Below are 14,525 nucleotides of genomic sequence, written 5' to 3'. Positions count from 1 at the left end.
CTCATAGACTGTAAGCTCCTGTGTCATTCCCTCATCCTCATAGACTGTAAGCTCTTGTGTCACCTACTCATCCCCATAGACTGTAAGCTCTTGCGAGGAGGGCCCTCACTCCTATTGGTCCATATGACTGTTTATACTCTGTAATGTCTAATGTCTTATTTTATTTGTATACGTCCCCTATGATTTTTAAAGGGCTATGCCGTATATAACGATTATAATAATAATATGCAAATGAGCTGAGCAGAGCCACTTCATTGACTGCTGGTATTACTTTCTTAATAGTCATATCTGGAGATACTTCTCCTAAAGCATAATGAAGTGCGATCCCAGTGTGTTTTTAAAGTTGTAGTTTAATCTTTAGAATTATGGAGCCCAAGATGTTGGAATCAAAGGAACCTTTCACCTGTAGCCTCTAAGTGTGATAAATCTCTCTAGACAGTTGCCATCATGAGAGAAGGAACAGGGTCCCGCTAATACGGGATAGCATAATAAAGCTAAATAATAATACTAATACACTATAGTAACATAAAGCTTTAGACCCTACTAATACAACATAGCAATATAAAGTAATAGATTGCAATGCCATCTAATAATACTAAAGGATTAGACATGATACTGTTAAGGTAAACCTGGCTGATAGATCAAATCCTGTCATTTCTACTTGTCTTATTAATAATAATTAATAATAGAAACAATGAACTCAAGATGGTGCCGGCATTGTGGACTGCCACCCAAAACATCAAGGCTAAAGAATTTCAGAAATGCACTATGATGACATCAATATGCATCAGCAGGGAAGTTCTCCAATCAAGAGACTACATGAGCTGGGAACCCTGATATTGTTGTGATTTGTATTCTCCTTCCTTTTCTGTTTCTATCCTATTTTTCTATATAGACTATAAAATAAAGCTTGCGCAGTGCTGATTTTTACCCAGGGTGATGGCATTAACGAGACTACCATCATTGTTGGTCTGATTCATTTTCTTGCAATCGTGCACAAATGCATTTAAAACTGATTAGAAACAGCCAACGCACACTAAAAGAGGATATCTTAAATCCTACCCTAACAATACCAATACACTATAATAGCGGTAGAATATAACATAAGCTTTATACAAATACAATGAAATCTAATCAGATTGTACAATATAGTAAAATCACAGAATGGTGAGGAGAAAAAAAAACAAGAAAAATAATCAATTTTCATCTTATGAAATAAAATACAACACAATAAGAAAATGCTTATAATATGTAATGCGGGGATGAGGGACATCTTCATGGTTCTCAGTGTAGGACCTCCCCACCATCACATCACTTCCTTGTGTTGTGCGTTATCTTGGCAGCATTTCCTCCAAGTCGGCGACTACGTAAGAGACGACCGTCCAGATAGCTGCGCACAGGTTCATCCAGGTTGGGTTCTGGACCGTCATTGTATCTCCTTCCGAATGATGAAACCAGAAATATTTGCTGATGTCATCAAGAATACTCGCACCTAGGACCATAAATCATACAACACAATTATACTCCATAGCAAAGAAGAGGTTTTACATGCCAAGGTAGTGCCATATAATAGTGTGCACAATACTCTTGTGTTTTCAGTGTTCATATACACTATACCTCCTTAACCCCTTAACGCTCTGCGCCGTAGCTCTACCGGATAAAGACATTATCTGCCTGTAGCTTGTAGAGTAAGTGTCTGCACACTGTTGCTTGCTGGCATGAAGTGGATGTATCTGAGCTGGTCTTGTAATGCAGGGGGAGGGGCTGGAAGCAGAAAGCACTGCAGTGTGCAGACAAGAGAAGCTATTCAGGATCATAGAAGAATTACGGTCGGATGCAGGAGCAACTAAAATTGTAAACTGACCATGACTGATAGAGACAAGATGAAATTATATCTGTGAAATGCTGTATTTTTGTAATAACAGTGAATTAGAGAATGTGTTATTTTGTTATCCTGAGTATATTTCAGAATCTTGTCTTCATGGGAACACCCCTTTAAAGAAAACCTTTCACCACTTTCATAAACTGTTTGCATCCTTCGATAGGTGTCACTCCACAGAATCTGGCGTATTTGGTATTTTCACTCTAGTCCTGGACCTTCTCAAGTAATCAATGTCATTATTTTTGGATTTCTACTGTCACATTGGAGGTTCCAGACAGCCTGCTCCAGACTGTAAATTTTACAGTCAGATGGGTGGTCTAGGAACCACCTTGCTAGTACCTTGCTGTTATACATGCAGGCCTCGGGTTATGTACATGAGAGGATTCTTCAGGCTTGTTCTTTAGTTGAGTTTGTTTGTATATCAGAACAGACATATTTTATAATTTTAGCTCAAGAAAAAATTGTTTTAGTCTCAGTTACAATTGGATTTTCAAAAATTCAAAAGGTCAGTCTGTAACTAGAAGTCAACAATACCAAGACAAAGAGCTAGAAAACATGTATATACTTTATTGTCATTCCAAAATAATACACATATACAACTCCCAAAAAGATGGGAAATACAAACAACAGGGGAACAGGATGTCCTAGTTGGAAAATGGGACCACCACAGAGTACCCAACGACCACCCCTCCTCCGTATGCCACAAAATCAAAGCATGCCAATTGTTAATATCAAAAGGATACTGTGTCCAGCCATAGGACCAAAGTTTAGGGGAAGATAGACAATAATGCACAATGAACCAATTGAATAAACCGGAGGTACCTTCCGGTGTTAAAAGTTTCAACAAACTTTGGTCCTATGGCTGGACACAGTATCCTTTTGATATTAACAATTGGCACGCTTTGATTTTGGGGCATACAGAGGAGGGGAGGTCGTTGGGTACTCTGTGGTGGTCCCATTTCCCAACGGGGTCATCCTGTTCCCCTATTGTTTGTATTTCCCATCTTTTTGGGAGTTGTATATGCGTATTATTTTGGAATGACAATAAAGTATATACATGTTTTCTAGCTCTTTGTCTTGGTATTGTTGACTCTATGGGACTCATTTACTAAGGGCCCGATTCGCGGTTTCCCGATGTGTTACCCGAATATTTCCGATTTGCGCCGATTTTCCCTGTATTGCCTTGGGTTTTTGGCGCACGCAATCGGATTGTGGCGCATCAGTGCCGGCATGCACGCGACGGAAATCGGGGGCGTGGCCGAACGAAAACCCGACGGATTCGGATAAACCGCCACATTTAAAAAAAAAAGGGTCCCTCGGCACGCGCTTACCTTCACTCAGCCCGGCTCGGTGTACTCCAGAGCGTTCCGATGCTCTTCAGCGCAGCAGCGACATCTGGTGGATGTCGGAGGAACTGCCTTAGTGAATCGCCGGAAGACCCGAATCCACCGCATAGAACGCACCGCTGGATCGCGAATGGGCCGGGTAAGTAAATCTGCCCCTATGTGTTATAGAATATCTATTCAGCTCTCTATGTGGGCCTATTTGGTTTTTGTCTGTAACTAGAAGTCGCCTGTAAGTTGGGTGTCCTTAAGTTGGGGACCTCCTTTACTAGCATAAGGTCCTGTGACCATATTATAGACAGGAATCTCTGGCTGATGAGGTAAAAGACAGGAGGCTTCACTTTACGTATCAAGAAAGCGGAGCAGAACTATTAATAGATGTATATTGGTAAATTACCATATATCCTGCCCCCCCCCCCCCCCACTTGTACGCACACATTACAAAATCATGAGGTAAAGTGGCCAATTATTTTATAGGACCAAATTGATCTGGGGTGAGTCACTGAGTCACCTCTTTAAATGTGAGATACAATTTCCTGCAGAGCTGCTTCCATGCATGTGAATAAGAAAAAAGATGAAGATATGGCCCCATGCACTAGCATTCATAACATGGTAGGTGATAACAATCTGATTAGCAGGGGTATGACAGATCATGAGAATAGAGGTCCCGTTCCCACTGTCAGATGGAGTAGTAGATTTATCGTACATACGTCCTCTACAGTCTATACTATAAGAGCCCCAGAAATTGTAGAACATTACGTTCCATTATCTCTGGAATTGCCTCAGTATTAAATGGAGCTCAAGAACATAACCTTGACCTGCAGTTACATTAAAGGAAATTAACCATTTAAAAAACAAGAAACCATCTAAGGATACTCACCATCCCTCCTCTTCATTCTGATACCGGCTCTGTCCTCTGCTTGACACACCGGGATCACTAAGAACAGAAAGTTAAAAAAAGCAGCCCGGAGCTCGGGGACAAGATGTCCGGTGCTTCAGGCTGCTAATTATGCACGCCCTCACACCTCCCTCTCCCATGCAGGAAGAAGGAGGTGACGTCATGCGAAAGGCTTGAATTCACGCCCTTCGTTACGACACCTCCCTCTCCCATGCTCCTGCGTGCAGGGGCGTGTAGAATTAACAGACGGGAGCGCCGGACATCTTGTCCCCGCGCTTCAGGCTGCTTATTTTAACTTTCTTTTCTTGGTGTCAAGTTTAGCGGAGGACAAAGCCGAAATCTGAATGAAGAGGAGCGTAGGTGAGTATCCTTAGATGATTTGTTTTTTTTTTTTGTTTTTTTTTTAAATAGTTGATTTCCTTTAATTAGTGTGAATGGGACCCACATTCTCAAGATTAGTAAAGCTCCCCCCCCCCCAATATAACTTAGTATGAGCCCATCCTCCCATTTCCCATCGCGACTTATGACACTAAAGATCAATGAAACATCAATCAGACAAACCCTTATTCAATGCTAAAGAGACTCTGCTGAGGTTTTGTGAGTGTATGATGAGTCCATTCGGTGCAAGTCTAAATTATAGTCACCTAATACGGACGTCCCGTTGAGGCGAGACAAAGGAATAAGAGATACAATTTCGCAGTGCGCTTCTTCCCCCTTTAGAAAACCTCAATTACTTACACTTCCCTTCCTTGCTCTGTGAGCTGAATTTACATTTTGATTTCCTCTTTTTTTCCCCGAGAACTCGCCATCTCCGCTCTTATCTTGCGATAATAATTACTTTGCCACCAATAGAAATGGCGCGCTACCTTTAGTAAAGTGGCAGTTAATTAAAGCCGAACACCCACTTCAGAGTTTAATGAATTATCTAGTAAAGGTCTGATGTAATATAATACCGTCTGTAATCACCACTGGCTTAAAGAAAACTCATTTATATTGACCCTGATTGAAAAAAAAAAAAAAAAAAAAAAAGACGACATTTATTAAATATGACAGCCCGAAATATATTTCTGTAAGAATAGGGAGATGAGGAAACTTTGTACAATGCGATGCAGAAAGGAATTAGATTGGAAGTGTGGGGGCGTGCAAATAAAGAGAAAGAGAGAGAGAGAGCGCTGCAACGGGGACAAGGGAAATAGAGGTTATTAAAAAGATGACTTTTAACAAGAAAGTGAAGAGTTTTCTTATAGATTTACACAGGAAGGAGATTAATGAGAATGAGTCATGTGATCTATGGAAAGCAAAGTTTGTGTTTTATAACGGGAGTGATAACGTTTTTTAACAGGACCGTTAGAAAAAGATGGCGGCTTTCTTCCAAAAACAGCGCCATCTCTGTCCATGGGTCGTGGCTGGAATTGCAGCTCATCTTTGTTAATGTAAATGGGACTTACTTCAGTAAGTAAAGCAGACGTGTTTTTCTGAACAATCCCTTTAACACCACCAACTAAGTGCTGCATGTAATACAGATGGTCCCTGAATTATGGACACCTTACTTACAGATGACCCCTAGTTAGAGACGGACCTCTGGACTTTATACTGATCCAGCACTCGTAATAATAAAGAGGCTCTGGTATCCCTGAAGAAGCACATGCGCCATATGTGTTGGGTATAGTCTGTCTGGGTCCGTATGGGTTGTGGTTTAAATTTGGGCCTGTGCCATGTAGGATTGCTGGAGGATGTGCTTTATATACTAACTGTTTATACTTGTATTTATTATGAACATTTTTTAATTGAACTTGGGCAGACTTTTTGTTGCTATTTTAGGTAATATTTTTCAGGATAAATTAATAATGGAGACGTAGTGACTTCCCCCGACTATGGAGACTACGGGGGAGATTTACTACACAAAATGCTGTAAAATTCTAGCATAAATTGCGCAACCCCCCCTCCCCAAACAACATAAATTGCCTTGTGCCCCAATTACTAAGGTTTTTAGGTCTTTTTTATGTCTAGTGGTTCTTTTCCCCCTGTCCTTGGTGGCAAAAATATAGGCGTAATCTATACCAGTTCGAGCCCAAGAACAGGTCTGAACTGGAGGCTGGGCGTTAATGCCCCTGAGTACATCCAGTACAGTATGAGGGTTGGCGAAACAGGGCCACCGATGGCCACTGGGAGAATTATGTTTCTTCTCTGTCAGAAATAACTCTCTTTCTGTCAGGTCAGCTACTGTGAGATCACAACGCTCTATTGGGTCAGCAACTGTGTCATAACTCTCTTTCTGTCGGGTCAGCTACTGTGACAACACAGTGCTCTGTCGGGTCAGCTACTGAGTCATTATAACTCTCTTTCTGTCAGGTCAGCTACTGTGAGATCACACCGCTCTGTTGGGTCAGCAACTGTGTCGTTATAACGCTCTTTCTGTCGGGTCAGCTACTGTGACATCACACTGCTCTGTTGGGTTAGCTACTGTGACATCACACTGCTCTGTTGGATCAGCTACTGTGACATCACACTGCTCTGTTGGGTCAGCTACTGTGACATCACACTGCTCTGTCGGGTCAGCTACTGTGTCGTTATAACTCTCTTTCTGTAGAGGCTTTGGCCTCTTAGTATATCTGGCGCTGTTGACATCAGTTCGGATCTAGGACCAGGTCTGAATTGGCAGATTTTTATGCTTTAGTCTCCGCCGGCAATAGACTATAGTAAATCTATAGTAAATAGACTATAGTAAAAGGTGGGGCATTAATCCTCTCTGCCTGGCTCCCGTCTGGTGTGCAGTCAGGGAAACGGGGACACTGGCGGGGATAGGGAGAATTACGCGCCTTCTCCGCCAGGCATAATGAATCTCCTGCAATCTCTCAGGTTAGCTACTGTGTCATCACAACTCTCTTTCTGTCAGGTCAGCTACTGTGACCTCAAAACTCTCTCTCGGATCAGCTATTGTGACATCACTCTGCTAGGTCAGGTCAGCTACTGTGACATCACTGCCCTATGTCGGGTCAGCTACTGTGACATCACTGCGCTATGTCAGGTGAGCTACTGTGACATCACTAAGCTATGCCGGGTGAGCTACTGTGACATCACTAAGCTATGCCGGGTCAGCTACTGTGACATCACTAAGCTATGCCGGGTCAGCTACTGTGACATCACTGTGCTATGTCAGGTCAGCTACTGTGACATCACTGCGCTATGTCAGGTCAGCTACTGTGACATCACTGCGCTATGTCAGGTCAGCTACTGTGACATCACTGCGCTATGTCAGGTCAGCTACTGTGACATCACTGCGCTATGTCAGTTCAGCTACTGTGACATCACTGCGCTATGGGTCAGCTACTGTGACATCACTGCGCTATGGGTCAGCTACTGTGACATCACTGCGCCATGTCGGGTCAGCTACTGTAACATCGCAACGTTCTGTCAGGTCAGCTCCTATGTCATCATAACACTTTCTTTCAGGTCACCTACAGTGACATCACAATACTTTCTGTCGGGTCAGCTATTGTGACATCAAGAAATGCTTTTTGTCAGATCAGCTACTGTTACATCACAATGATTTTCTGTCAGGTCAGCAACTGTGCTATCACGTCACTTTCTGTCAGGTCTTCTACTTCCGATACTTCTGAGGCAGCTTTATACTGTCTCTGTGCGGTAGGTATTGACACAAAGTTTTTAGACTTTTTTTAATCTTTTATTTAAATTTGTGAGTGGGGACATCTCCTTCAACCATGATGGTTACACTACATCATTATTTCACTATGTTAAATTTATTTCTATTGAGCACATGCCATTTACGGCGTGATCGCGGAGGATATGGCTGTATTGCTCGCACTAAAGGTTATCACTTCTGAATGATTCTCGCAAGTTTTGAATCGCTTCTATATTACAAAGAAATTGTATTCTAATGGAAGGAAACTGGATCCGGGCCGGATGATGATGAGTTCTACTCACAAAAGCCATTCCATTCCCATAGCATCTGATACGTAATTTCAGATATATCAACAGTCAATTGCTCGGCATACATGTCAGGCTGGTGACATAAAGGTCAACACCGCCACAGCGTTATCAGCTCATTTCCAATCAGGTGAATTCCTCTTTTCTATCAGTTGAATATTTTTTGGCCAACACATTTTTATAAAGTAGAGGAATTGGAAAGGTCACAGGGTACAAAATGTGCTGAATCTTATACTGGTCGACGCTCTGTTGTAAAAGGAAACCAGGTTGACCTAGTATATCTGTATATACTCGAGTATAAGCCGACCCGAATATAAGCCGAAGCCCCTAATTTTACCACTAAAAACTGGGAAAACCTATTGACTTGAGTATAAGCCTAGGGTGGAAATGCCAACCCTCTGCCCTCCCAGTATATAGCCAGACCTCAGTATATAGCCAGCCAGTCCCCTGTATATAGCCACCAACCTGCTCCCAGTATATAGTAAGCTAGTCCCCTGTATAAAGCCAGTCAGACGCAGTATATAGCCAGCCCCCTGTCCCCAGTATATAGTTAGCTAGTCCCCTGTATATAGCTAGCCCTCAGTATATAGCTAGCCAGTCCCCTATATATAGCCAGCCCCCTGCTCCCAGTAAATAGTTAGCTAGTCCCCTGTATATAGCCAGTCAGACCCAGTATATAGCCAGTTCCCTGCTCCAGTATATAGTTAGCTAGTCCCCTGTATGTAGCCAGCCCGCTGCCCCCAGTATATAGCTAGACAGTCATCCAGGCACTGCTTCTGGCAGAGAAAGCACCCCTTCCCGACAGTTTTTGGGTCTTTCTGACCCGCATGTCACATTGGGCATGTTGGGAGCAGGACAGGCATAGGCGTGAATACCCAGTCCCTCCCATTTACTAAAGTCTGTCGGAAAACCAGCAGAGACTACAGAAAAAAAGACTCTGCCAGTTCAGTCGTGCGCTACAGGTCAGAACTGTCAGAGTTTGCGCCCATATCCACCGGGAGGCCGAAGCGGCAGTGGGGGTAACTCTGAGACTAACGTTCAAGATGTCAGTCCTAAAAAATTCTCCCCTAGGTTTCATAAAGTTTTATTTGGGTTTGCCACTATTCCAAAACCTTATTAGGATGTGTAGATGTGTACTGTTACTTACATATAATGTTGTACAATGTGAAGAATAATATGCATATAGCAGTCAAAAACCTACATTTTTTAGTGTGTCAGTTTGGGTGGCCAGGCCCCCTGACTCTGTGGGCCCCATAGCAGCTGCTATGGCTGTTACCCCTGTATATTAGCTGATATGAATACTTTTTTTAACCAGTATTTTCTTTATGAATTTTTGCAAATATCTCAATTCTAATAAATATACTTTCATTCTTTTTTATTTATTTACTTGCCTGTTTGTGTTTCTGACGTCAGTATTCGTTGACTATTAATAAGTCCTTGTATCGCCCTATAGCACTGATATAATGTGTTACATAGGTTCCTTGACACCTGCGTGAGTTGCTATAGTATTTTGCTTACTTTATAGCACTCTCTGCAGGGGAGCTGTATACATTTACACCGTCAGCTGTGCATCGTGAATGTTATTTGTGTGATATTTTCTGTTCTCTCCTTCCCATACGAGTCGTCATCCCTCGGCTCTGACCTGTGCTACATTACTATGTTAATAAGCGAAGGAACTCAACTCAACTTCATCTTGTTTTACATATTTTTTAAAGCACAATTTTCTTATCAAGGATGTAAATTACATTTTCCTACTCGGCCGTAATTAGTGAGACACTATTCATGCATAATTTAGGTTTTAAATAAATTATAGGCAGAGGTCTGGATAATTGGAATGACCAAACTGCAATGAATCAACTTTACGCTGTATTTTTGGAGCTTGTTATTAGAAATTGAGTAGTTTTTTTCGCTAGTTAATGAGATGAATTATTATGCTCCATATAGTACAGGAAGACAATATATAATTTCTCTGACATTCTATCATAGTGAGCCAAAAGTACAGGTTTTACATAAAGTTTAGGATGAAGATGGGTTAGATGTGGGATGCTGATGTTTTCAAGGATAATAAATCAGAATTCAGTGCGGGGCACAAAATACATCAAACGTAAGGTGTAAATATACGCCCTCTGCTTAAGAGAAGCATTCGCTCTGGTTCAGGGAGTCATTTGCTATAAGACAGGCATTAATAACTTGGATAGTTACAACTAGCTTTACTTTAACCCAATCGCAGCCAGGAGATTTGGGCTGTGGTACCCACAGATACATTGTACCCTTTGGGATATTAACATGTACACAGCGCTGATTGCCATTAAGGGTCGGGACGGCGCCTCTAGGATGGGAGGCGAGGGTAGCGCCCTAGGCCAGTGATGGCAAACCCCAAGCTACAACATAAACCCACTTATTTTACCATGAATTGCCAACATGGCATTTTACGCAGTAACTTACTGCTACCTGTTCTTCCACATCTTTCAATCGTATCGCGCCCTGAGGCCACCAATACAGTTGAAAGAAAGAGAGCAAATTCAGACTCTCATTGCAGCTCCTCTCCAGGGTCTCTCTGTAGAGGAATATTGAAGGGCCAGGAGGGGAACCTCAAAAAGATAATGCAGCCCTGTCCACACCTTCTCACTTTTCAAGCAGTTCCAAACGGCCAATGAAGTATCGCTTAAAGATAGCGCTGAGAGCAGCATCTCTTAAGTTGCCTGGGACTGCAGGAATATTTGGTGGATTTGTTCCTGTCTGGTGAACTCTGTCCTGGGGTGATAACCTGAGTGCCCACAGAAAGGGCTCTGAGTGCCACCTTTGGCATCCGTGCCATAGGTTCGCCACCACTGCCCTATGCAATCACCGATGCTCGCCTAACCCTCATCCCGGCCCTGTTGCAGACAGACACGGCAGAGAAAGACATGAGGGTGCAGTCACACATCCATGAGGGTGCAGTCACATATCGGCGTGGCACGGCCCGATCACATATAAATTTCTATGCAAACACATACAATTGATAACCAGCACCCGGTGTCTTGTATTGAAACGCATATGTGATCGGCCCATGGCACGCTGTCATGCACTATGATTTTGCTTCTAAAGGGAATCAAAGCGCTACGTGTGACCGCACCCTCAAGAAATTTTTGATCCATCATCTTCATTACCTCCTCTGCTGTCCTTGTCTACCCCTGCCTTATATACGGTAAAGCCAGACAGGCAGGATTCAGATCACACATTATACAGTACATGGTGATACTTTTGTGTTTCTACCTTTATCAGTAGAAAAAAACCAAGAGAGTGTGAAATATTAGATTTCTATTTAATCTGTGGCTGAATATTTGCCAGTGAACAGCTGGGGACGTAGTAACTTTTACATCGGGTAAATATCAGCGTTCTACATGGATCAACTTGGTAAAAAACTAATAAAATATCAACTGGCATTTATAAACTATTTTTAATCACAAATTAAATGTTGTTTTTTCTGAGAGAACCCTTAAAATAGAAGTGCGGGAGGGCAGAGCGATTAAATAACATAAAATGTAGCAGCAAAAAGTTCTCGTTACATAAGAATATTCTCTACATAAAACATTTAAAGAGGGATTACAAAGAATGTAACGATTGGTAACTTTTTCAACAAATTCGGTGTGAATAAACAGTATAAGTGACTGTAATCAACTTTTAATGTTTCATATTAGAGGAAAAAGCTTCCATCACCAGGGGAACACCTACCGCAGTTATGGCGAACCTTTTAGAGCCGGAGTGCCCAAACTTCAACCAAAAGCCACTTATTTATTGCAAAGTGCCAGCACAGCAATCTAAGCAGTAATTTATTTCTCCTTGTTCTTTGACAACTTTCATTCGTTCAGCCTGCCAAGGACACCAACGCAGTTGAAAGGAGGAGAGCAAATTCTTTGAGTCCTGTCTGGTGAACTTCATGGCCTGGGTGCCCACAGAGAGGGCTCCGAGTGCCGCCTCTGGCACCAGTGCCATAGGTTCGCCACCACTGACATACTGTGTGGCCAGTTGAACTGTTGGCACTGTTTTCAATGCGCGGTACCTATATTTCTTAGCGTTCCATGTAATAAGAGCTTCCAGACCACAAAGGGGCCAGTACAGATGAGGAAGGGGAAGTAGACTGCACTCGCTTTGCAGAGCTGGGAGTAGGACTAGGAAGGGAAGGGGAAGCTGCTTACATTTTGCAGGACTAGGACACGGTGGCTTAGTGGTTAGCATGACAGCCTTGCAGCGCTGGGGACCTGGGTTCAAGTCCCTAGGTCAACATCTGCAAAGAGTTTGTATTTTCTCTCCGTGTTTGCGCGGGTTTCCTCCTGGTCCTCCGGTTTCCTCCCACACTCCAAAATATACTAGTAGGTTGATTAGATTAAGAACCCCTTTGGGGACAGGGACTTATCTAGCAAACTCTGTGCAGCACTGTGGAATCTGTGTGTGCTATATAAATAAAGGAATTATTATTATTATTAATTATGGGGACCGCACACCATGGAAAGTTGAAAACAGAACAAGTAGGGGAAATGCAAGTTTTACAGGCTTTAAGTAGGTCCTTTTGGTAGGTGATTTCTATGGACACACCCCTCTCCCAGGGAATCAGGCCACGGATGGCTGTCGGAATGTGTCACTGCTCGGCAGAGGGAACCGGCACAGGGCAATGAGGTTATTGTTCAATTCCATATTTTGCAATAACTTCATAAAATACCCTTTAAACAGGTTGTAAAGTCCTGCTTCTATAAAGCTTTAAAGTATTAAAAAAATAAATGCAAAGAAATTCTTGGACCTATTCACATAATAAAACTAGCGATGAAATGTGGATGTCACTCTACAGAAGATAAGGATCATTCCGCTTCATACTCCTTATCTCTGCTCATTAGGGTCGTAGATTTTAATGGTCACGTGGCGGTATAAGACACTAGATATCTCTAGCTAATAAGGCAATTATGAGATAGGTAATTGAGGCCACAGTAATAGGAATAAGGGACAAAGTGAAGCTGAGGAATCTATTAATATATTTTTTATACATTTACAGAATCCTGCGGATTATATTATCACAGTAGGAGCGGCCCGATGGTGGCGGGAATTATCCATTAGATGGTTTTCTCTAAATATCTGCCGGAAGCTGTAGATGCTGAACAGAGTTAACTTAGTTTAATTCAGAATTATTATTAAGGCTACATTCACACTACAGTATGGGGGACGTATATACGGCTGACATATATACGGCCGATATACGTCCTCCATACACTTCTATGGGCTCACGGCCCTATACGGGAGCGGTACGGTGCAGCACACGTGCGGAACCGTACCGCTCCGTAGCACGGGAAAAGATAGGACATGTCCTATCTTTCCCCGTATTACGGCGCCGTGCACCATTAATTCCTATGGAGAGGGGCGGGGGTGAGCTGCGCTCACCTCCTCCTCCTCTCCCCGCGCTGCCGTGTGTCCATCCGTGCTACGGTGCGGCGGGCTCACAGCAGTGTGAATTTGGTCTAAGTCTGTAAAAATGAATACATAATGCTAAATGACGGAGCAGACGTGGCTTTAAAAGTAACAGAACTTAATATAGAAGTCTCTATTGAATGATCCATTTCTTAGAGTCCAGTGGGTGGTTCTCCAAATTGACAGACAGCAGACAGCCTGTAACATTCTCATCCAAATCGCGACTCTCAATGGAAAGGGAGCTCACTGTATTTTTCTCATAATGGGTCTCATTTACTAAGGGATTCCGTTGGGTATCCCGACGATTTCCAATTTGTACCGAATTCCGGTGGGATTTTGGCGCACGCGATCGGATTTCGGCGCTGGGTTGCATGCGACGGAAAACGGATTTGGAAAAACCGTGGTATTTTTAAAAAAAAAGTGTCGCTTGACACGCACTTACCTGCACCAAGAAATAGAAGGCGAACTCCGGGGAACTCCATTGGACCTCGGCGCAGCAGCGACACCTAGTGGATATCGGCGCACGGACCTTAGTGAATCCCGGCCGGACCAGAATCAGCGGCGGATCGCGACTGGACCAGATAAGTAAATGTGCCCCAATGAGTTCACATTGCCCATATTGTCTGTGTTTGGCTGCTTAGCATATTGCATCACTCACCCCTCCTACATTACCAAAACTGACCCTGTGCTACCTGCCCTCAACAATTCACTTTTACACTTACAAACTCTGTCTCCTATATACTACTCTGCTCAGTTTCTATTGATCTGTAATATGCTGACTGCATATGAGACAGCTCCTCCTGCTCTAGAACACTCTTCTGGCAGATAGGACACTATATAAAATCTGCTCAGCTCTTCCTGCTCTATAATATTATTCTGGTAGATAGGACACTATGTAAAATCTGCTCAGCTCCCCCTTCTCTGTAACATGCTTCCTGTGGATTGGACACTATGTACAATCTGCTCTACCCATTTTGCTCTACAACAAGCTGCCTGCAGATAGGACACTATGTATAAT

General features: G+C 42.9%; 1 protein-coding gene across 1 annotated transcript in view; it reads right to left on the bottom strand.

The window, feature by feature from the left end:
* Positions 1-332: 332 nt before the first annotated feature.
* The window catches only part of CPQ (carboxypeptidase Q), a 281,871-nt gene continuing 267,678 nt past the window's right edge, over positions 333-14,525 (bottom strand). The window contains exon 8 of the mRNA XM_072151470.1: positions 333-1,492. Within this exon, the coding sequence (XP_072007571.1) occupies positions 1,332-1,492 (161 nt within the window). The 3' untranslated portion in view covers positions 333-1,331. The remainder of the gene's footprint in view (positions 1,493-14,525) is intronic.

Source organism: Engystomops pustulosus, chromosome 5, assembly GCF_040894005.1.
Source record: "Engystomops pustulosus chromosome 5, aEngPut4.maternal, whole genome shotgun sequence".
Classification (NCBI taxonomy): Eukaryota; Metazoa; Chordata; class Amphibia; order Anura; family Leptodactylidae; genus Engystomops; species Engystomops pustulosus.
The sequence above is the reverse complement of the archived record's forward strand: the minus strand, read 5'-3'. Positions and strand labels throughout refer to the sequence as shown.